Source organism: Phaenicophaeus curvirostris, chromosome 1 (genome assembly GCF_032191515.1).
Source record: "Phaenicophaeus curvirostris isolate KB17595 chromosome 1, BPBGC_Pcur_1.0, whole genome shotgun sequence".
In the NCBI taxonomy this organism is placed as follows: domain Eukaryota; kingdom Metazoa; phylum Chordata; class Aves; order Cuculiformes; family Cuculidae; genus Phaenicophaeus; species Phaenicophaeus curvirostris.
The window spans coordinates 83,439,945-83,462,770 of NC_091392.1; the positions used below are offsets into that span (position 1 = coordinate 83,439,945).

At 52.2% G+C, this 22,826-nt stretch overlaps 2 protein-coding genes and 1 non-coding gene across 5 annotated transcripts; all 3 read right to left on the reverse strand.

Annotated features, from left to right (window-relative positions):
* Positions 1-354: 354 nt before the first annotated feature.
* C1H12orf57 (chromosome 1 C12orf57 homolog) lies at positions 355-1,191 on the reverse strand. 2 transcript variants are annotated; one of them, XM_069866190.1, is made up of 3 exons: positions 1,086-1,191; positions 809-985; positions 355-601 (listed from the first exon to the last, which is right to left on the reverse strand). In XM_069866190.1, exons 1-3 carry the CDS (start codon positions 1,126-1,128, stop codon positions 453-455), a joined length of 369 nt encoding a protein of 122 aa, XP_069722291.1. In that variant the 5' UTR covers positions 1,129-1,191; the 3' UTR covers positions 355-452. The 2 variants fall into 2 exon arrangements, with proteins under 2 accessions (XP_069722291.1, XP_069722302.1); XM_069866201.1 differs by having other exon boundaries at positions 1,078-1,164.
* Positions 1,192-1,469: 278 nt separating this feature from the next.
* Positions 1,470-1,529, reverse strand: LOC138716893 (U7 small nuclear RNA). Its single transcript, XR_011336762.1, has one exon. It is a non-coding gene; the product is annotated as a U7 small nuclear RNA (small nuclear RNA).
* Positions 1,530-2,566: 1,037 nt separating this feature from the next.
* ATN1 (atrophin 1) lies at positions 2,567-12,042 on the reverse strand. Of its 2 annotated transcripts, XM_069865756.1 has the most exons (9): positions 12,001-12,042; positions 11,664-11,801; positions 11,164-11,277; positions 7,905-9,898; positions 7,479-7,701; positions 6,653-7,370; positions 5,284-5,427; positions 4,824-5,004; positions 2,567-3,802 (listed from the first exon to the last, which is right to left on the reverse strand). In XM_069865756.1, the coding sequence occupies exons 1-9, from the start codon at positions 12,025-12,027 to the stop codon at positions 3,769-3,771; spliced, it is 3,573 nt and encodes a 1,190-aa protein (XP_069721857.1). In that variant the 5' UTR covers positions 12,028-12,042; the 3' UTR covers positions 2,567-3,768. The 2 variants fall into 2 exon arrangements, with proteins under 2 accessions (XP_069721857.1, XP_069721848.1); XM_069865747.1 differs by lacking the exons at positions 11,664-11,801; positions 12,001-12,042 and having other exon boundaries at positions 7,905-9,895; positions 11,160-11,277.
* Between the last annotated feature and the right edge of the window lie 10,784 nt (positions 12,043-22,826).

A 22,826-nucleotide genomic window follows, 5' to 3' on the forward strand; every position in this document is an offset into this window, starting at 1 on the left:
TCAGCTTCCCTGAGCAACCTGTGCCAGTGCCTCACCACTCTCATTGTAATGAATTTCTTCCTACTGTCTAGTCTAAATCTTCCCCCCTCCAATTTAAAGCCATTTCCCATTGCCCTATCGCTCCATGCCCTTGTAAAAAGTCCCTCCCCAGCTTTCCTGTAGCCCCTTCAGGTACTGGAAGGTCGCTATAAGGTCTCCCCGGAGCCTCCTCTTCTCCAGGCTGAACAACCCCAACTCTCTCAGCCTGTTCCTGTACAGGAGGTGCTCCAGCCCTCTGATCATCCTTGTAGCCCTCCTCTGGACCCGTTCCAACAGCTCCGTATCCTTCTTATGTTCATCCATGAAACAAGGGCATTCCCAAGGCGTTTCTTTATTCCCGAGCAGACACATAAGCAGGCCCAAAGCACCCGGCCCCTTCCAGACCAGAGTCTCCCAGGCCGGGAGGAGCTGCTTCAGGAGGCAGCCACGCCGCCAGCCCCGGCCCCGTGCGGCGGCAGCGTCATGGGCGGCAGGAACATGGCCTTGAGCTTGCCTGACATGCTGGCGATCTCTGGGTCCTGCGACTCGTAGGACTTGACCAGACGGGCAAACTTGAGGACACCTGCAAGACACCGGGTGGGAAGAGGGGGAAAACTGGGCTCGGCGAACAGGCTGCCCAGGGAGGTGGTTGAATCACCTTCCCGGGAGGGGTTTAAAAGACGGGTGGATGAGGTGCTGAGGGGCATGGTTTAGTGATTGACAGGAATGGCTGGACACGATGATCCTGGGGGTCTTTTCCAACCTGGCAATTCTGTGCTTCACGACCCACCTTCGCCGTCGCTGCTGAAGCCGTAGGCTTTGATCACGTCCTGCTGGATCTGCGTGGCCACGGGCAGCAGGAACTGCAGCATCTTGCCCATGTCGTTGCAGGCGTTGTCCCGCGCCTCCTCCATGCGCTGCGCGTTCTCGGGCGCCCCGAACGCCTTGATCACCTCCGCCAGCACCACTGCAAGGGAGGGAGGAGAGGAGAAGGCAGGGGCCGTACGGCTGCCCGTCCGCCCCGCGGCCCCGCACTCACTCGCTCACTCACTCACTCACCCACTCACCCTTCGCCTGCTCCGCGCTCAACGCCGCCGCGGGGGCCGCCATGGCCGGGGAGGGTGCACAGTGCGAGGGGGCGTGGCCACTGCGCGAGGGGGCGTGGCCACACAGGTCCCTCTCGTTTGGCCCCGCCCCCTTGCGCGCTCCTTCGAGCTCTCATTGGGCGAGCGGGAGACCACGCCCCCTCTGTTAGGCTTGCGGTTGGCCCCGCCCACCATTGAGCGAACGCGCGACCCTCACCCTCTTTCTCACTGAGCGAACGTGAAACCCCTCCCCTGTCACCTAACAACTAGAGAGCCCGCCTACCCACTCTCTCATAACGTAGAAAGATTTAAGCCACCTCCCCTCAACATTAGCAACCCGCCCATTCCTATCATTTAACATCTACGCGAGGCTTCCCGGTTAACAGGAAACCTACTGGACAAATACTAAAAGAGCTGAAATCACTGCTTCAGGGGCGCCCCCTTCGCCGTACTCCACCCAAGCCGACTCATCTCGCGGTGAGGGCGAGCATGGCCGGCCCGCCCTCGCCACCGGACGCTTTCCCCGCCAGCTCTCCCCGCCTTTCCCCGCTCCGTGTCGCGCCGGCGGCGGATGGCGGCGGCAAAGCTCGGTCCCGCCGAGCCGTTCTGTCGTATGCAAATCGCGCACCTCCCACCGGTGGCGCCGCGGGGTCTGCCGGGAGCGCGCGCCGCGGTCCGCCCCGCCGGAGGGGGGCGCTGCCCGCTCCTCGTGCCCACGGCGGGCGCCGGCCCCGCAGCCCCGGAGCAGCCCTGGGCTTCACCCCCAGGGCGCGCCATACCCGCCCGTTCCCGAGGCACAGAATCGTGCGCTCGTTGAGGTTGGAAAAGACCCCCCCCAAGATCATCCAATCCAACCCTCAGCCCGCCCCACCGTGCCTGCTAAACCGTGTCCCCCCGTGCCACGTCTGCAGGCTTTTTGAACACCTCCAGGGACGGAGGCTCCACCGCCTCCCCGGGCAGCCTCTGCCAGCGCTTCCCCCCTCTGTCAGTAAAGAAGATTTTCCTGATGTCCAATCTGAACCTCCCCTGGTGCAACTTCAGGCCATTTCCTTTCATCCTGTCACTTGGGAGAAGAGGCCAGCACCCACCTCACCACAACCTCCTTTCAGGCAGCTGTAGAGAGCAATGAGGTCTCCCCTCAGCCTCTTCTCCAGGCTAAACAACCCCACCTTCCTCAGCCACTCCTCGTAAGACTTGTGCTCCAGGCCCTTCACCAGCCTCATTGCTCTTCTCTGTACCCACTCCAGCACCCCAATGCCTTTCTTGTAGCGAGGGACCCAAAACTGGACACAGGGTTGAGATGCAGCCTCACCAGTGCCGAGTACACGGGCAGGATCCCCTGGTCCTGCTGGCCACGCTGTCTCCGAAACAAGCCAGGCCACACGCCATTCCCCACTGCCCTGCATGGCCAGGTTTGCTCCTGACCCTGGTCATAAGAAATGAACACAACGGAGTCTTGTTTCTGGAAGGGGTTTTTTGGTTTTTTGGGTTTTTTTTTTAACCTTTTTTAAGAGCTTCATATATATATTTATATATATAAATTATTAGAATGTGTGTTGGGGCTTGGGAGTGCGTGGGGAACTTGGTTTGGGTGTTCTTCCATAGCTGGGTTGTTGGTTGGTTTTCTTTTCCTTTTAAGGGTTAAGTAAATATATATATATGGGGACCAATCGAGATACAACTGTGAAATCAGACACGCACGCGGGGGCAAGGGAGTCACAAGTTGCTACATAAAACTGCCACGTCTAATAGGATGTGCATGAGTTAAAGTACATCAATTAGAATGGGTGAGGGGAAAAGGGGCAGCCGCCGCCTTACAGACAGTCCCAGGATGCAGTATCGCTCAGCCACGTCAGCTCTCCCTGCCGTGCTTCGAAGGGGTCATGGTGGTGACAAGAATCTTGAATACAGCCTCCTGGTGCTTTGCACCTTGCGGATGTTCCCCTTCCCATTAGAATAGCACAGCCACCACCTTGCAAACAGTCTCCCAGTGCTTTGCACTCTGATGGCTGGGACTGGTCCCTCTGCAGGCAGGAGCTGCCATCGTAGGGTTCCCATCAGGCTTTGTTTGCATCTGAAGGGATGGTGGAGAATAGGAAGCTGCTCTGGCTAATCTGAAAAAGTTCCACGCTGCTTTTGTGTATCACTAAGCAGTATCTTACATCTAAAGGGGGGTGAGGTGTGAGGAGGCATCTTGAAAAAGGGCTGTGTTGGGTTTTGAGTTACTTCTTGGCTGCACCTTGTCCTCGTAGGAGCAGAAAAGGCAGCATCCTCATGTACATGAAGTCCTGTAATGTTCTGCACTCTTTATTTAATGCAACTGTTCCCCAGATCAAAGGACGGAGCTGCTGCCATCCTGAATTCACATCAGTCTTTGTCTCTGAGCTCTGTGCAACGCTGATTCTGTTTTCTTCAGAGCTGTGCTGAAATGGCATACCAATCATTTCATGTCCGTTAGTGGTGTTTCAGTCCCTCCCCATTTTCTCTCCTCCACTTTCTGCTCCCAGGATGCCATCCTGTACTTTTTGTCCCATCTTCTCTTGCATTCTACTGCATAGTGGGATCAGGATATGTTACTGCAGCTCCCCCTCCCCCAGGATTTGGTCAATCAATTGCTCCTCTTGAGAGAAAGACATGATGATGTCACTTGACAGCAGGTGTCCATTTAAAGGGGTTTGTCACTTTCTTTCTTCAGGTGACTAGGATAAAGAAAAGGAATTGAGAAAGAGGCAAACAGTATCTCCCACCACCCTTGTCTAGTCCCACATGCTGCTGCTGGCTGGCAAGTTTTTCACACACTTGAAGTAGAAGATGCTATCAAAAAGGTAGTGTTGCACCTCTCTCCCAGCTAGCTTCCCCATGCACATCCAAATGTTTGCTATTTTGGCAGGGGTGTCTGTTTGTAATAACTGTATTAGCATGTGTGAAACACAGAATCCTAGAATGGTTTGGGTTGGAAGGGACGGATAAAGCCCATCCAGTTCCAACCCATCTGCCACGGGCAGGGACACCTCCCACTGGATCAGGTTGCTCAAAGCTTCGTCCAACCTGGCCTTGAGCACCTCCAGGGACAGGGTAGCCACCACTTCTCTGGGAAACCAGCTCCAGTGCCTCAACACCCTCACAAGAAAACATTTCTTCCTAAGGTCGCATCTCAGTCTCCCCCCTTTCAGCTCAAAACCATTTCCCCTCACCCTAACCCAGCACGCCCTGATACAGAGCCCCTCCCAGCTTTCCTGTAGTACCCTTTCAATACTGGAAGCTGCTCTAAGGTCATCCCAGAGCCTTCTCCAGGCTGAACAGCCCCAACTCTCTCAGCCTGTCCTCATATGGGACATGTTCCAGCCCTCGGATCATCTTCATGGCATCCTCTGGACTCGCTCTAACATATCCAAGTCCTTCCTGTGCTGAGGACTCCAGAACTGAACACAGGACTCCAGGCGAGGCGTCACAAAACTACCCCACAGAAAAGCAGCTGCGACCCCACTTAAGAACAGCCACTGAACAGCGACTTGCCAAGAATGACCTTCTTCGTGTTCCAGTGGCAAGGCACCCCTGCGTGCTGCTGTGATCTCAGGCTGGAGTCACCCACTTGATGTGCAAAATTCCCTGTCGCCACCACCTCCACCACCCTCAGGCCAGGGCTGGTCCTGGAGATGCACTTGTGTGGACAAGAGTGGTCTGCTTGCCCCGCACCACAGAGAGCGCAGGCCCACACACCTGTAGTAATCCTCCTGCGTCGGGAGCGGCACGCCATGCAGAGGGTGATGGGCGTGAAGCCACTGCTGCTGTTCCAGAGCCAGGCGCTGCAGCTCAGCTGACTGTGCGTGCATGGCCTGGAGCTGATGTGCTGCTGACATGGGCGCGGAGAGAGAGCCCGGCAGGTCCCTGTAGGGTGCAGCTGCAGCCAAAGATGAAACAAGAGAATAAATAAGCTAACGCAAAAGCTCCATCATCTCCCATGGCCCCATAGCTCAGCCAAGACTCTACTGCACTTGCTTTCCCAGCCCAGCCTGTGCAGGACTTGCTCATTCCCTGACAGCGCAGGCCTGTCCTGTACCACAGCAGAGATCTTTTTGAAGGACATCACTTTGGTCCAGTCAGTCCCTGGTGACCACCTTGCCCCCTGGAGCAATCCTGATGCTCTTGAGAGATCAGCGGTTCCCGTGAGCATCCTTACCAAAAAGCTGGTGGCGCAGCACTTCATTCTCATGTAGAGGGTGAGGCAGGAGAGGGTTGGGGATGGTTCCAGCTGGGTATGGTATCCGGGTGAGGTGTGATCCCGACGCAAGTGGGTCGATCAGAGGGTGAACAGAGGCTGAGGCTGGGAAGAAAAGATATCACAAGATAATTGCCCTGTTGTTTGCAAGAGGTAACAAAGAGAAAGGCACAAGGCACAAAACAGACATGCAGAAGGTCTGTGTGTCAGAGATGGAATAATGTCAAGGCTAGACAACACAGTACACCTTCCCTCTAAGCGGTACTCTTTTTGCCTGCACTGAATTTCAAGTGAACCAGCCTGGCATCTCTCTGTCCCTACACTCCCCAGGGACAAGTTCTGCTCTTTAAAATTGACTCTGCCCTGCAATCCCACCTGTACTCACTATCACGCCTATCTGTCACCCTGGTGATCATTGACATGCATACTCATATTCGGTGCTTTCATTTCCACATCTCATCTAGCACAGATGCTCAGTGCCAGCTACTCAGGTTTTCAAGTACTATCTAAGGCTGAAATGCAAGATAATATTTATATGAAAGCTGCTCCTTCCAGAATTTTGGACTCACCGAATGGACATCCATTTGTATCTGATGCCACCTCAGAGTAGTTGTGGCTGCTTAACACTGGGTGTCTACCTGCGACTCTGCCACCAGATCCCACTGACTCCTTGCAATGCCTGAGCAGGCACAGCACTTTTCCCTATCATATTGTAGTTTGGGCTTTGCTTCCCTGAGATTTTCATCCCTAAACTTCTCTTAACTTTGCTTTCCTGTAGGATGTGGAAATAGAAGAGACGACCACTCAGTTCTGAAGGACAGTGGCCTCCAGTTCCTAACAATTAGCTCATCTTCTCTCCCATCTATCCCACCACCTGCAGTAAGAGCCAGAGTAGCAAACCAGAGAACCAACATTTCATTAGTCCTAAGGATATTGCCAAAACTGCTGTTAGCAGGACTCCTGCTCCCTCCGCAGACCACAGCGTGAGGCATGCAGTCCACAGCAGCACTACCCCAGAAGCCAGTGGGACCCCAGCACTCACGCTGCATCCCCAGAGATCCAGAACTACGGATACGGTGCCAACAACTCTGCTCACTGCAAACTAACAAGTTCACAAACACCCCAATACCTGCAACAGATGTGAGTCTTTGGAAGGATGGGAGCGAGGGCAAGGCTGAATGCCTGTGATATTGACCTCTTCAGGCTGAAGAGGTAGATCTGGGGCCTCAAAGCCTAGTCTTGGCAGCCCTTAGGGTTCCCCAGAGCAAGAGGAGTGCAAAGGAGGGCAGGAGGGCTTTATGCAAGGCACCCACCACCATGGGGTCCTTACCTGCATGGATAGCATCCTGCTGGTGGAGATGGAGGTGGGAGTGGATGTGGGAATGCTGATGATGGTGAGGTGTCACATTGAGCATCTGCAGCCGGGCCAGAGGGTCGTTGCTGAGAGCAGCCACCCGCTCAGCGTGCTGGCGCTCAGCTGCCAAGCGCTCAGCGTAGGACATGTCAGGACGAAGGGTTGGGCCGGCTGCCAGCGCCAGCCTCTCCCGCTCCAAGTGGCCCAGCCCTGGGTGGAAGGGAAAAGCAGGATGAAGGCCGGGGGCTGTCTGCAGACTCAGCCCGCCGTGACGTGGGAACGGATCCATGGCAGCAGCTGGTACGGCATGGAGCTGCTCCAACTCGGCTGGCTTGACTTCGAAGCCGGGCTTGAGACGTTCACGCAGGTCCCGGTCCCTCAGGTCTCGCTCGCGGGCTTCCCGCTCCCTCAGCTCTCGCTCCCGCGTCGCCGGATCACTGCTGTAGATGGCTGGCACATTGTACCCCAGCAAGCCTGGGTCAACCGCCCCCAGCGGCACATAGAAAGGGTGGTTGCGGTTGCTGGGGGACATGACGTGGGGCCGTGCGTATTCACTGAGGGTGCGCAGAGCCGGGGTGTCGGGGCCCAGGTACGGGGGAACAGTCGCTACAGCACTGCCCTGCTCGAAGGAGGGGCGGTGGGGAACCGGCCCCAGGGATGAGCACTCAACCGGCCGGCCCTCCTGGGCCATCTTCTGCAAGACAGCAGAGAGACCAGCGTCAGGGTCCCAGCAGGGAGCGGCCGAGGGGGTCCTCGAGCATCTGCCCCGGCTGCGAAGCGGCAGCGGGACCCCCTGACCTACCACGCTCCTCTCCAGCTCCCGCTCCTTCTCCCGCTCCCGCTCCTTCTCCCGCTCTCGTTCCCGTTCCCGCTCCTTCTCCTCCCGCGCCTTCTGCTCGGCCTCTCGTCGCACTTTCTCCACCAAGTCTGCCCTTTTCTTGGCCAGCTTGGAGCCATCAAGGGGCACGAAGTACAGGTCTGTGCGGGAGCAGGAGTTGAAGCCACGGTCCAGGTGTTTGTTGAATCTGGGGACGAGAGGAAAAGCCTGTCAGTACAGAAGGGGCTGGAGGGCAGGGATGGGGATGGCAAAGCTGAGCCTGACACCGTGGGAAAGGGAAAAGCACGACGGAAAAGGCAAATGGGCGCAGCTGCACTCCACGCTTAGGTTGACCTTCCCTTCCCCGCCCCAAACATCCTTCCCAAGCCAGGGGACAATGCCACCCCTCACCTGGCTGACTGGCTAGCGTGGCTCGGCACATCCACCACCTTGGGGGGGGGCGAGGGGCTGCGAGCAGGCGGCACAGGGCTCTCGGGGGGCTCGTACTCCTCCGACGGCTCCTGCTTGATCTGTGCGGCGCTGAGGGGGAGCGGGGGTGGCGGCGGGGCCGGGGCTGCCATGCTCCCCGGCAGGGGTGGTGGGGCAGAAGGGGCGGGCGAGGGGGCTTTGTAGCCCCCTGCCACGGGGGAGGAGGCCACCCGGTAGCCGGGAGGGGTGGCTGCCCGGAAAGGGGCGGCTGAGGAAGCGGGAGGCGAGCCTGGCTTATAGGGGGCTGGGGGCTGGAAGGTGGGGATAGGGGAAGCCGCCCGCTTCCCATAGGGAGCCACAGCTGAGGGGGGGACCGGCGGGGAGACGGTCTTGTAGGGGGCTGCAGAGGGGGAGGCCATGGTGGCGATGACGGTGGAGAGGGTGGTGGCAGCGGAGGTGACCGGAGGGCCAGCCCCATGGGCTGGGGAGGGCGGCGGCGGTGGGGGGAAGGTGTAGGTGGCAGGACTCTGCCCGGATGGGTGACTGCACATGCCAGGGTAGCTTCCCTGGGAAGAGATGGCGGAGGAGGACGAGGAGGAAGAGGAGGAGGATGAAGAGGAGGAAGAGGGAGCTGTGGCAGCAGCCGAAGGAGCCTGGCTGTAAGCAGCCTGGCTGTGGGGAGGGTAGAGGCGCAAGCCGTAGGTGGCGTGGGAAGGGTGATGGGTGTTGGACTCCATGCCGTGGGGGTAACCCCCGGTCGGCTGTGGGGGAGCTGTGGCTGCCGGGGAGACCCCCCCGCCGCTCCCATGGCCGTGGTGGTGCTGCTGGGGTGGCTGCTGGTGGTGGGGGGGCTGGCTGGGGAAGGGGGCGGCGGGGTGGGAGCCAGCATTGCCCAGGGGACGGCTGTAGGGGGGTGGTCCCTGGCTCCAGACGGGCTGGGAGGGCAGGGAGGGCTGGGTGTACTTGGGGGGCTGGCTGGACACGGAGAGCCCGCTGGGCGGGGGGAAAGAGTGGCCGTAGGAGGCACTGTAACTGGGCAGGGGCTGCGAGGGCTGGGGGTACTGGGCTGAGGAGCTGGAGGGTGGCAGCGGTGGTGGGGCGTAAGGGTAACGGGATGGGGCAAGGGCCGGCGCCTTGTCCTGCCCCATGGCGTGTGGTGAGGGAAGGTGGCCACTCAGCGCCTGCCCCACGATGCCCGGGGAGCTGGAGGCGGCCACTGCGGTGTTGAGCGGGCGCAGGGCAGGGGGAGGAGGCAGATTGGCAGAGACGTGAGGGAAGGAGGGGGCTGAGGCCGGAGGGGCGGCTGGAGGGTTGGCTGGGGGCGTTTTTTGAGAGGGGAGACCCCCGACCACCGACGCCAGTGAGATGGGGGTGGTGGGTGGTGGATTGTGCTTAGTGCTGAGGGGCTGCTCACGAGCCCCTGGGGCTGGGAGCCCCCCAACTCCACTGGCAATTTTGGCCCCAACCTGGACCACATTGGCTGTAGGGTAAAGAGGAGCATGGGTGGAGGAGGAAGAAGAAGAGGTGGAAGAGGAGGATGAGGAGGAGGAAGTAGGGGCAGAAGGGGCAGCAACACCAGAGGAGGAGGAGGCGGGGGTCTGGGGAGCTTGAGCCTGGAAAATGCGGGAGGCCTGGCCCTCCAGCTGGGAGTGGTAGCTCCCTGAGGGGGGTCCCTGGGGGTGCACCTCGCCTGGGAGCCCAAAGCTGGGCTCAGCCGGACGGGCCAGGCTGTCAGGAGGGGGAGCTACCGGTGGGCTCTGGGGGAAGAGTGGAGGATGATGGTAGGAGTGAGACGGCCCCTGGGACAGCACAGAGGAGGAGTCGGAGTCATTCTCCACGCTGCCAGGGCTGTAGACGCTGGGTGAGGTGCTCCTGTTATCCTGGTCAATGTCCCGTGGGTCACTGCTCATCTCATCATTGAAGCTGTGGCCATCAAGGCTGTCAACATCAGATGGGGATGGAGGGCAGGGCAGCTCCTGAAGTAGGAAGAAGGAGAGAGGTGCTTTGTGGCCTCCTAGATGATGCACAATACTTTTCAAGTTCCCAGAGAACTTGCTTTCTGACCTTTCTGTCAGCACTAGAAAGCCCCACAGAAGGAAGGGAGACATCATCTGACAAGGTATAAGTAACACCAGTCCTCCTGCCTCCCCTTGGAGCAACTACAGTACTCTTAGGTCCTTCATGAGCACCACACGCTCAGGGAGGAGGTAATGGCGGGCACCTTCTGTAGAGGCACTGAGGGCAGGCAGGGAACTCTTATCAATGAGTCTGAGAGCGAATAGACAGGAAAGGTCCTAGTACCACCACCACCAGCAATGAGCTGCTAGCCAGGGTGTGATTCAGGTGACAAGTAGCAGCACACACCACAGCACAGCCCAACACAGTCCCCACATCCAGAATCACTCTTCTGGTACCTGCAGGGCTCTCTTTTGATGAGGAGACCCGCTCTCCTCTGCCTCCCCAACCTCAAGTGTTTCCTCCTCTGGCCGCTCCACTCCTTAACTCCTGATGACTTCTCTGTACTTCCCAGTCCCTGCTCCTCCTCACCACCTCTCAACTCAGGCAATGAAGCATCAGCAATTCAACAATTAGAATGGACAGTTAACAAGTGCCACTATTGAGCCTGGGGCTTACAAGAGAGGCTAAACTGAAAAGATCACTGTTGAGATAAACAGTGTCCACGTGGAGAAATCACATCAGTGTAACCACAGTGGCTCAATTACAATGCCCTGACAATGCAAGCAAATATCCTTGTGTTTGCAGGCCTTTGGGGCCAGTTCCCTGAAAAGGCTAACAGGGAACTGCAAAGTGCAAGAGCTGAGTCTTCCTCCATTTGCCTCAGCACCCATCCAGCCCAGTGCTGTTGGCATTTTGGAAAAACCTTGCCACAGCTACACAGTGTGTACATGAGTGGGTTTCATGCAGGTGTCACCCAGAGCCAGAGCCAGGCTCTTGCCGCTGAGCTGGAAAAGGCAGGGCACGTACCCAGCTCTGAGAGCGCAGCAGTACCCTGCAGACAAGGCAAGAGATGGAGAGCCTCCGTCTGCTCAGCCATCATTCCTGGTGGCAGTTTTGTAGAGAGGCAGATACCACTTAGGTTGGAAGAGCTGCAGTACAAAAGCCAAGGTGCCAGAGCTTCCAAGCAGCAGGAATCTCACGCTGGGTAGGTGTGAGAAGCACTGGTAGGGAACAGGAGACTCCTTTGCCCTGGATTCACACAATCACAGCAGGGACAACTCACCTCGGTTTTGTTTTTTTTGGGAGTGTTGGTGTCCTCCCCTTCACTTTCTGAGATCTCTTCTGTTCGGCCCTGCTTGTTGCCCTTGGGGGTGCAGGATTCCTCCACCCGGCCCTTCTGCAAGGGAAAAGAGGAGAACAGGGAGGTGGAAGGGCCACAGGGCAACTTTCCACTCTGCCAGACCTTCACAGACTGCAGTAGGTGAGACACAGTTACCACAGCACGTGTGCTGAAAAGCTTAGCAGTGCAACACTGAGCCAGAATACGGCAAAAATTAATACTAAAAAGTGACGGTGAGGCTGCAAACTGGTTCTTGGGAGATCATGGGAAGTGCAATATGCTGAAAATGAGAGGAAAAAGGGATCCCATCCATTCCAGAGAGGTAACCCAGCATGGGTTGCTCAGTTGATCCCTTCTGGTCTTCACCCCTGGATCTTCAAACAGATCCTACCTGGCCTGGACAGTCCTCACGCACCCCCAACTTGTATACTAGCTTATACTACCTTTGTCGCTTGTCGGGATTTCTCAGCCTTTCCATCACTGCTGGAGGTGCTGACGCCGCCAGGGGAAGCTCGACCCCGTGACCTGAGCTCCTCTCGGGGCCCCGGAGTCTCTTTCTTCCGTCCACTCCGCATTGACATCTAAGAGAGGGATGACTGGATCAGCCCTGTTTTGCATCTCCTTCCAGTCCTGCCCTGTCCCCAGGCTCCAAAAGCCCCTGAAGCTCTGGCAATCCACTACGCCAGACTCATGTCCACAAGCTTTGCTGTGAGCCTCAGTCCCAACCCACAACTCCAGCTTGGCGCTGGTGCCCCACCCCCCCTCTCCCATCTCACGTACTGAGTCCTTATTCTGTCGTGTCTTCATTCTTTTGGGTGTAGGACCCCCATTCTCCTTGGCCCGGTTTGATGAAAACATAAAGTTTTATCACTCTGCACCCCCCTTCAGCTGTTCCTGGGGAGGTGGTGACAGGTAAGAACAGTTCTTCTGGAAGGAGGGCTTGTACCAGCAATGCAACAAGATCCCGGTGAATCCTGAATGGCAGACAAAGAGATGAGAGGGGAGAAAGAATGAGTGGACTGTATCCTTTTGTGGTCTGCTACAGAAATATGGCAAAATTATTACTGTTTCCTTAATTACTATTTACAGATGCAAGGATCTTTACTGAAAATTCAATAAACTTCCCCATCAGAAAGAGAAAAGATCTGGCCACTTTCACATCTGATTTCCAGTTTCTAGGAGTCGTACCCACGCGCGCGGAATCACACAGAACGATAGGGGTTGGAAGGGACCTCTGGAGATCACCTAGTCCAATTCCAACACAACGCATGGCAGGCAGTCCTCCAGTTTTTTTGGAGGAAGCAGACAGAAAGGGTTATCAGAAGGCTGATTGGCCTCTGAAAGTACTTCAGTATTTCCAGTTCCTTGGGTTTTTTTTATCTTCAGAGGGAAAGGGAAAAAAATAATGGGAAAGTGCTTTAAAATGTTCTTAGTAACAACTTTTCTGACTTCCTAAGTTCCTCTTTGCACTTGTCAGCGCAGTAAGCTACACTGTCCTTAACTGGCCATGTGCTGTCATTAGCTAGCTCTGCACAACTAGCTCACTGTGGCCTTTGCTGAAGGGGTGTTATAGAGCCCTGCCCTCTGCAGAGCATATGCACGTGCATGCACGCACCACCACGTCACGCAGGAGATGTGACAAGTCTGGCCTAGGCTACTTGGTGTGCAAGGTACACAAACAGGTGCAAGAAAATGCGTTTAGATTTGATTATGTGTGACGCAAACAGAATTAACTCTGTTCAGCTCAAATATCATCTAGTTCCAACGCCCCTGCCGTGGGCAGGGACACTTCCCACTGGATCAGGCTGCCCAAGGCTCCATCCAACATGGCCTTGAACACCTCCAGGGCTGGGGCAGCCACAGCTTCCCTGGGCAACCTGTGCCAGTGCCTCACCGCCCTCATAGTGTAGAAATTCCTCCGTATGTCTAGTCTAAATATGCCCCTCTCAAATTTATAACCACTGCCCCATGTCCTATTACTACAAGCCTTTGTAAACAGCCCCTCCCCAGATTTTGTGTAGTCCCTCCAGGTACTGGAAGGTCGCTATAACGTCTTCTCGGAGCCTTCTCTTCTCCAGGCTGAACAACCCCAACTCTCTCAGCCTGTCCTCGTACAGGAGGTGCTCCAGGCCTTTGATCATCCTTGTAGCCCTTCTCTGGACCCATTCCAACAGCCCCATATCCTTCTCATGTTGAAGGCACATACTTCTTATGTTCACTACATCTAAAAGCACTGTAGGTATTTTACACCCTTTTATGCCACGCAGTTCTTAGTTTGGAGTACGAAATCACTGTCTGGACTGAAAGTGTGCAAACTGGACTGAAGTGATTGAGGGATGTTGGTCCTGAAGCCAGTTTGCTTGGCTCCATCCAGCTCAAGACCTTTTGCACTGCACTTTTGTACTATGCAGGTACAAAAACAGATTGTCCTTCCTCAGTCCGTCACTCCAGCTCCTACACTCAGCCTCTGGAATAGACAATCTGGAAGGCAAGAAAATGTGTCCTGTGGATAACGCATCAGGAGAAAAGCTCCACATTTTCTGGGTATAACCTGTTCTGATCTGGAAGCACAGGGAAATTTTGTGAATAAGTATAAGAAGACCTGAGACCTGGGACTAAGGCCATCCCAGACATGGGAAGACCAGCTTCCAGCCAGCCAGCACAGGACCAGCCTGGATGCACTTTTATTTCTTTGAAAAAGGAGTTGAAACCAGGGATTAGAGCAAAGGCACCAGATAGGAGAACTCCTGGGCCCCTGTGCAGCCCTGCTGCTGGACTGTGTGGCCCTGGGGTTGCTGCTTTCCACCGTCTCCATCTCCCTACCTGTGAAAAGGGAGTAATGACACTGGTCTGTCTCTTGTAGGGCTCCCCGATCAATGCTTAGAGAATCCCATTCAGAAGGTAGTTGGGAAGAGCAGGGGACCGTTTGTTTTCATTTCATTAATATTTTATTTGACCCTCATCATGAAAGCCACAGGGGAGTCATCCAGCATTTATTCCCACACACAACAATTCATTAATTTAGACCTCTTCTTTAATAGAAAAATAGCTCACAATGCTTTATAACTGACCTAATGGAGGCAGAGCACTCTCCTAATCCCTACCAGCTGATGTGTTTTACGGCCTTACATTCCTGTTACACTTTGGCCTGTGGTTGCTAATTCAGCCAGTTACACTGACGTTAATCTAGATAAGCATCTAGATTTAACATTTCTTACATTAAACGAACATTTTAAGTAAGGCAATCCTAATTTAACTCAACTTCAACACATGCCATATTGGCAACTTTCAAATATTTGCTCTGCTCTGAACAAATCGAGCAGCAACAGCACATTACCGATGTGTCACTGTTCTTTCCACTCATTGAATGACAGAATCATAGAATGGATTGAGTCAGAAGAAACCTTAAGGATCACCTAATTCCAAACCCCTGCGATGGGCACGGACACGTCCCATTGGATCAGGCTGCTCAAGGCACCATCTCACCTGGCCTTGAACACCTCCAGGGATGGGGCAGCCACAGCTTCTCTGGGCACTCTGTGCCAGTGCCTCACCACTCTCATGGTGAAGAAAATCTTCCTTATGTCTAGGCTAAATCTGCCCCTCTCCAGTTTATATCCATTTCCCCAAGTCCTATCATCATAAGCCTTTGTGAACAGTCCCTCTCCAGCTTTCCTGTAGCCCCTTCAGGTACTGGAAGGTCGCTATAAGGTCTGCTCAGAGCCTTCTCTTCTCCAGGCTGAACAAACCTAACTCTCTCAGCCTGTCCTCATATGGGAGGTGCTCCAGCCCTGGGATCATCCTTGCAGCCCTTCTCTGGACCCGTTCCAACAGCTCCATATCCTTCTTATGTTGAGGATTCCAGAACTGAACACAACACTCCAGATGAGGTCTAACATGAGAGGAATAGAGGGGCAGAATCACCTCCCTCAACATGCTGGCCATGTGTCTTTAAATGCAGCCCAGGACACAGTCAGCCTTGTGAGGTGTTTCCACACTGGAATGGGTGTCCTGGGTAAGCTGGGGAAGTTTCTCTCCTTGAGATGTTCAAGACTTGTGTGGATGAGGCCCTGAGCAACCCCTTCTAGATTTGGGGTCAGTCCTGCTGTGAGCCAGAACTTGGACCTGCAGAGGTCCCTTCCAGATGACAGTGAATAGCCTATGTTGTCTTTGAGTAATTTACTTCTTATTTCTTGGGAAAGGGACCTCTGTTCAACAGCGATGCAATCCCTATGCAGCGCACAGGTCTCACTTCAGCTTTCCAGTAATGCTGTAATGACAATTACCGTCTTCTTTCCAGAGAAGGCAGTCAAAGAAATAATATGCAGCCAACCACATCCTGAAATTTCCCTTTTTTAAAAGAAATACCAACTTGGTACTTCTGTCAAAAGCTGAATATGCAGTACCAAACAAAGCCAGAGGCAAAGAGTTATGTTTCAGTAGGCATAATTAACAACTGAGGCAGGAGATTCTATTGCTTAGAGGGCAAAGACTTTCCTAAAACATATAACAGAAATGACCCACGTGTTATTAGGCTCAGTACAGCAACTGTTATGTCAGAGGCCAGATGAGAGGATTCCAACACTGCCTTCTAATTTTAACAACTATGAAATAAAACCTTGCAATGTGAGCTGTGACAATTAACAAAATTACACCTAACCCTTCCTGTCACCGGAGATCCCTGTAAATATCTCCGAAGAGTTCTTAAGGCTCCATGGTTCTGGAAAGACAATGAGACATTTGGCAGTGCTGCTGTCTAAGGGGTAACCTTTTCCTGGCCCTGCAAAGCCCTTTACGGGTTTGATTGAGTTATGAGGCATTGCGAATTGCTGCTTTCTCTTTGCATTTCGTATAACCCAGCTTGGTTTGGCTTACTGCCCAAACCCCTCCATATTCTCTCGCAAGCCCCGGTGCAGTCTCCTGCAAGCAACGCACACTCAACAGGCACCCCCACGTGGGATCCAAAATGGATACTGCTCCTCCTCCTCAACAGCTTCAAGTAATTCTCCTTGCCAAAGGTAGGCTGCCTGCACAGGCAGCCAAGAGATCACAGGCTGCAGTTCCTCCTTTATTAGAGGATGCAGATAAACCCTCCCCTTCCCAGGCTGTAGTGTGGAGCAACTCTTCACGGGTAACAAAAACTGGAATCGAGTCAATCTCAAATGAGACACACTCAAATTTTACCTGCTTCAGTACACACCCTTGGTCTCTCTTAGAAAGTCAGGTGAATGTTTGTCCTTGGCTCAGGAGAGCATCTACATCTTAGATGGAGGGTCTGAGAAAATACATTTCCCTAGATGCCAACGGAGGCAGAGGGACAGGACCAAATTGTCTGAGATGGTGTTGGGGGTCCTGGCCAGGACCGTAAATGACAAATCTTGCGCCCCAAAGGCTTGCACGTGCCTGTGGCTTTGCACAGATACACCCAGCACACATCCCAAGAGCAGGAAGACGAATTCCAGTGACACAGGGAGGTCTCAGAGGTACTCCCAGATCCACCGAGGGCTGATGGATTTTTCTGCTTCAGCTGGTGCTCAACGGGAAAGCAGACTCCAGGATGGGCAGTCCGAGTCCAGGGCTCCATCTGCTTGAGAAGGCTGAACACCAGCTGAGGTCCAGCTAGCCCTCTCAAGGGACAGTGATAGAAGGGAGAGCTAAGGGCTTTCAGTATCCATGCTACTTACTTAAGAAAAAGAGCTAACACCACCATTAATTCAGCAGTGTTTCTTTAGCCAGCAGACATTTCCAGCAGCCTTCCTTTAGCTAGCAGATATTTAAGGCTTGACCCAGTCTTCATTGATATTAACTGCTGGTATGCAGTTGTCAATAGTTACCACAGTTACCATTGCTTTTGGGAGGAAAAAAAACCCAACCGATATTTATTATACTTGGTTTTATTATCTATTACTCCTGATCTCCTCTGACTTTAACACACCAGTAATCTCAGGCTGATTCAGACCTGGTCCAAGCAGGAGGGGAGGTGCAGCAGGCAGAACGTGACTATGGTACATGACGCAGGAGCTCATCCTGAGCCAGCCAGTGATGATTTGGGGGTGGAGGGGAATAGCAGTGATGTAGCCTTCTCTCTGAGGCTTCTCCTAGGCACTGCCTGGTAGAACATACACCAGCTGGAGGCAGTGAGTGCAAAGGTATCAAGGTGCATGGCTGGATCATCCAGTCTCAAAGAAGAAATGAATTAAAAATTTTCTGTGCCACTCGTCAGGACTACAAATACTTCAAGAAGCAGTAATCTGACAGCATCTATACTTCTAACAAAATGGGACAGCATCTGTTCTCTGGTCCTGGATGACTGGCATTACACAGCTTGCACCCACATGGAAAAATTCTCCTATCCTATTCCAAAAAGGAATGGACATATCTAACCTGGCCACCAGGAATAGGTATGGTCAACTCCTAAACCATGCGCAGGCATCATCTAGAAGAGAGCTTGTTAGCACAGACCAAAGACCATACAAAGGAACCCCATCCTAATGGACAAATGGTGCAGCGCAACAGTGCTGGGGCCCTTTTAGTTTGTTACTACAGACATGGCCGGCATTACCTTCCACTAGATGTTAGTCTACGGAAATAAGTTCGGAGACAGTGAAGTTCCTTTAAGTACAGATGTTCTGAAGCTCAAACTTCTGGTTTTCTTCAGTTGGGAACTGTTGAAAGTACACAGTGACTATTCCTTAAGTCATTTTTTTGAAATGCAGGAACTACATCCAAAATCCTATGTGAAATCAAAGGCATTTGGCATGCAAAAGCACGGACTCAGAAGTCAGAAGATCTGAGAACTAAGCTGAGTTTGCTGTTCTGTAATTCTTTAGCTCTGTGTTCCCATCCTGGTTTTTCTCTTCTCCCTTCTGCAAAGGCATGGGTTAGCACTGGCAGGAGGAACCAGGGTGGCAAAACAAACACAGCTGCTTTCTAACACGTTGCAGATGATGGAAAGCATCCTGAAAGTCAGATGGGACAATAACCGATGGATCCCTCCTGACAGGTAAAGATCATTCAGACAGGAGTGCCCACTGGAGCGATACAGCCAGGGGACACACGCCTTGGGTGAGAAGTCAGAAGCTGGATGATGTATACACATATATACGCATATATGTATCTACACACACACATCTCTACCTAGTGAATGACAGTCCCAAGTATTTTAACTCCTGTCTCCACTCCCCTCTACTATAACATGAAAACACTGCTATCAGACAACCTAAAGCACATTTCCCAATGGCCAATTGTCTGACTTCAGGCTGGAATCTTGGTGTCTTGCTATAGGGCATGGTGGAGAAAGGGAGGGGAGGAAAGGGAAGGGCTCTGTATTCAGCGTCAGATAGCAATGAATGAATAGGTCAGGGTTCAGGTTGCATGTCACAGCCTTGTCGTCAGCCTTTTGATGGGTACACTGAGTGTGACACTACTGTAACAGTGAAAATGAATATGCAAGCAAAGGGATTAGAATTCCAAAATGGTTGAATACCAAGATGGCAGCAGGCAATGCGTGCACCTGATAATCTTGGGTATGACCGTTCCCATGGCTTGCAGATTTCTTTTTTTTAGTTTGGTTAAGAATAAACACATCTATGCAACACCAAATGAAAGGTAGTTTTGAAACAGAGGCATTTTTCTGCCTCCTACAAAATAATTCCAACACTGGCTGGATGTAGGGGCTGTGAACTCAGGCTGGAATTTGAATTGCTCAAGGAATAAAACTGCAGTCCTGGCTAAATCATCATACTCCAGTTAACACTCTTGCCTACCCAGTAGATGAAGTTGAACTACATCCCTCCCCCAGCACTAACATGAAGCCAGAGGATCATAGAATCATTAGGTTGGAAAAGACCTTTGACATCAACTCCAACCATACCTGTCCACTACTAAATCATATCCCAAGCACTTCATCTACCCGCCTTATAAACACCTCCAGGGATGGGGACTCCACCACTTCCCTGGGCAGCCGGTTCCAGTGCTTGATAACCCTTTCTGTGAAGAAATTTTTCCTAATGTCCAATCTAAACTTCTACTGATACAGCCTCAGGCCATTCCCTCTCGTCCTACCACCTCTCACTTGGGTGAAGAGACCAACACTCTGTGATCACTCTGTGATCTCCTTTCAGGTAGTTGTAGAGAGCGATAAAGTCTCCCCTCAGCCTCCTCTTCTCCAGGCTAAACAACCCCAGCTCCCTAAGCCGCTCCTGAAACACTTTTGAGCCCAGGCTAAAGGCACTGAGCATTAGCTAAAGCTTTCTCCACCTGCTCACTGGGCTACTGTGGGCCACTCCTGCACTACTGCACGCACACATATCATGATCAGAACACACACCTTCCTGTCCTCCACTTTTTCTTCCCCACCCTGCTGACAGAAGCATCTGAGAACCAGCAACCATCAGACATGGCCAGGACAGGCTGAGAGCTGCCCCACTAGGGAGGCTTGGCAGAAATAGCATGAAACAACCCTCTGCCACTGAAGCGACGACTGCTCAGAAATCAAAATACAAGAGTTCAGTCCAAAAACAGTGGCTGCTGTCAATTTTTGTAATTTTCTACATGAAAATTGATTTTCTATCGTCAATGTATTGGAATGCCATTGGAGCATTGATCTTTAAAGTACTGCATGAAACGGATCACTAGAAAATGTTTCTGTACCTTCAGAAACTTAATTCTATACTGAAGGGCAAATTAAACATGCTGTAATACACAAGCTGAATTAATCATCTTGATTTACATCTACCCATATATGTAAGAGAAGATGAACTCTTGAGACCACCTGAGGAACCCGAACATATACAAGTCCATGGGACCTAATGAGATGCATCTCAGGGTCTTCTCATCCACCAGCACCCCAAATCCTTCTCTTCAGGGCTGTTCCCAATCCACTCTCCACCCAGTCGGTACTTGTGTTAGGCATTGCCCCAACTCAGGTGCAGGAACTTGCACTTGGCCCCACTGAACTTCATGATGTTCGCCCAGGCGCACGTATCAAGTCTGTCAAGGTCCCTCTGGATGGCATTCCTTCCCTCCAACATGCTGACGATGCCACACAGCGTGATGTCATCAGCAAACTTCCTGAGGCTACCCTCAATCCCACTGTCCACGTCTGCAAGAACGATGTTAAACAACATCAGTCCAAATACCGACCCCTTAGGAATGTCACCAATCTCCACTTGGACATTAAGCCATTGACCACAACTCTTTGAGTGTGACCATCCAGCCTTATCCACCAGCTGGTCCACCTGTCAAATCCAACTTAGAGACAAGAACGTCATGTGGGACAGTGTCAAATGCTTTGCACATTGTCCTTAGTATAAGAGAGAAATGGACCTGTTGGAGCCAATCCAGAAGAAAGCCACAAAAAGGTTGAGAGAGTTGAGGTTGTTCAGCCTGGACAAGAGAAAGCTCCAGAGAGACCTTACCGTGGCATTTCTGTATATAAACGGGGGTTACAAGAAAGACACACTTTTTACCAGGGCCTGTATTGACAGGACAAGGGGATCAGTTTTAAACTGGAAGATGATAGGTTTAGACTGGTTTAGAATTTATTACTGAGGGTGGTGAGGCACTAGCACAGGTTGCCCAGAGAAGTCGTGGATGCCCCATCCCTGGAGGTGTTCAAGGTCAGATTGGATGGGGCTTTGAGCAACCTGACGCAGTGGAATGTGTCCTTGCTCATGTCAGATGATCTTTAAAGGTCCCTTCCAACCCAAACCAATCATCTATGATTCTATTCCTAAAATAATACTTCCCGTACAAAACAGGAAGATGACACGAGCCAATAGCATTAGTCCTTTTCTGATATGTACTTGTTGACAAATTCATGTGTCATGCTACATAGGTGCTCCATCTTCCCAGTAAAATAATAAATAAAAATTAAAACGCTCACAAATCAGGAAAGGGTGCCAAATCAGAGTACTAAAAATAAACTTGCAGAGTGCTGGCAGTCTTGGGAGATAAAGTCAGTTTACATTTATTATGTCTACATTAATATTCTGTTTTCTTAATTCTGTGCAAGCACGAGGAGTTAAGAATGTTATTTTGAGTATGAAAGCTGTAATTCTGGAGCCTCCATTGAATGAAAAACATATCTGAAAAAAAACCCCAACATTTTCTGATGAGCAAGGTGAAATAAAAACAAATTAGAGCTGAAGTGAAGTAACAAATAATAAAAACATTCATGCATTTAACAATAGCTTAATTTACAGTATAGAAGAAGATATTAATTTTTGTAGAAGCAACTGAAAATAAAGTTTGATTCATTAAATGAAGGTTAGATGTACTAAAGAAGGTTACATTAATCATAAAACGATTCCTGAGGGTACACTAAAATGACTGTAAGTATGTAACAGATTTGCTTAAAAATCTCCCAAGAATCATTCCCTGTCACCAGAGGAAAGGCTCTGGACTTCTTGGAGACATAGGCTGCCAAGGCCCGGTGGAGGATCACGCAAAACACTGGACACTTCCCTCCGCAAGTGGGATGTACGCTTCCTGATGTGTGATCCAGAGGAAGGGCACATCACTCTCTTCATCCTCACTGTTTTAAGAAGTGCTGTGTCTTCTACATTTGCAACTCCCCAGCCCACCTTGCCTGTGGAGCTCTTAGAGGTTATGGGTCATACCCAAGTCCTCCTTTTTATACACAGACCTCCCTTTCCTAAGAAATAAGAAGCAAATTACTCAAAGACAACACAGGCTGCTCAAAGACAGATGTCATCGGGAAGGGACCTCTGCAGGTCCAAGCTCCGGCTCACAGCAGGACTGACCCCAAATCTAGAAGGGGTTGCTCAGGGCCTCATCCACACAAGTCTTGAACATCTCAAGGAGAGAAACTTCCCCAGCTTACCCAGGACACCCATTCCAGTGTGGAAACACCTCACAAGGCCGACTGTGTCCTGGGCTGCATTTAAAGACACATGGCCAGCATGTTGAGGGAGGTGATTCTGCCCCTCTATTCCTCTCATGTTAGACCTCATCTGGAGTGTTGTGTTCAGTTCTGGAATCCTCAACATAAGAAGGATATGGAGCTGTTGGAACGGGTCCAGAGAAGGGCTGCAAGGATGATCAAAGGGCTGGAGCACCTCCCATATGAGAACAGGCTGAGAGAGTTGGGTTTGTTCAGCCTGGAGAAGACAAGGCTCCAAGGAGACGTTATAGCGACCTTCCAGTGCCTGAAAGGGCTACAGGAAAGCTGGGAAGGGACTGTTTACAAAGGCTTGTAGGGATAGGATGAGGGGGAATATATATAAATTGGAAAGGGGCAGATTTAGACTAGACATAAGAAGGAATTGCTTCACCATGAGGCCCTAGCACAGGTTGCCCAGGGAAGCTGTGGCTGCCCCATCCCTGGAGGTGTTCAAGGCCAGGTTGGATGAGGCCTTGAGCAGCCTGATCCGGTGGGAGGTGTCCCTGCCCATGGCAGAGGGATTGGAACTGATTCATCTTTAAGCTCCCTTCCAACTCAAATTATTGTATAATTCTATTATTATCAGTCATAAATTCCTTGTTGCAACTTGTGACCATGACTCCAGGTATCATAGCTCCTCAGTCTTTGATACCTGGAAGTTATCCACCAGTCATGGAACCATCATGGTTCCAGACTTCTG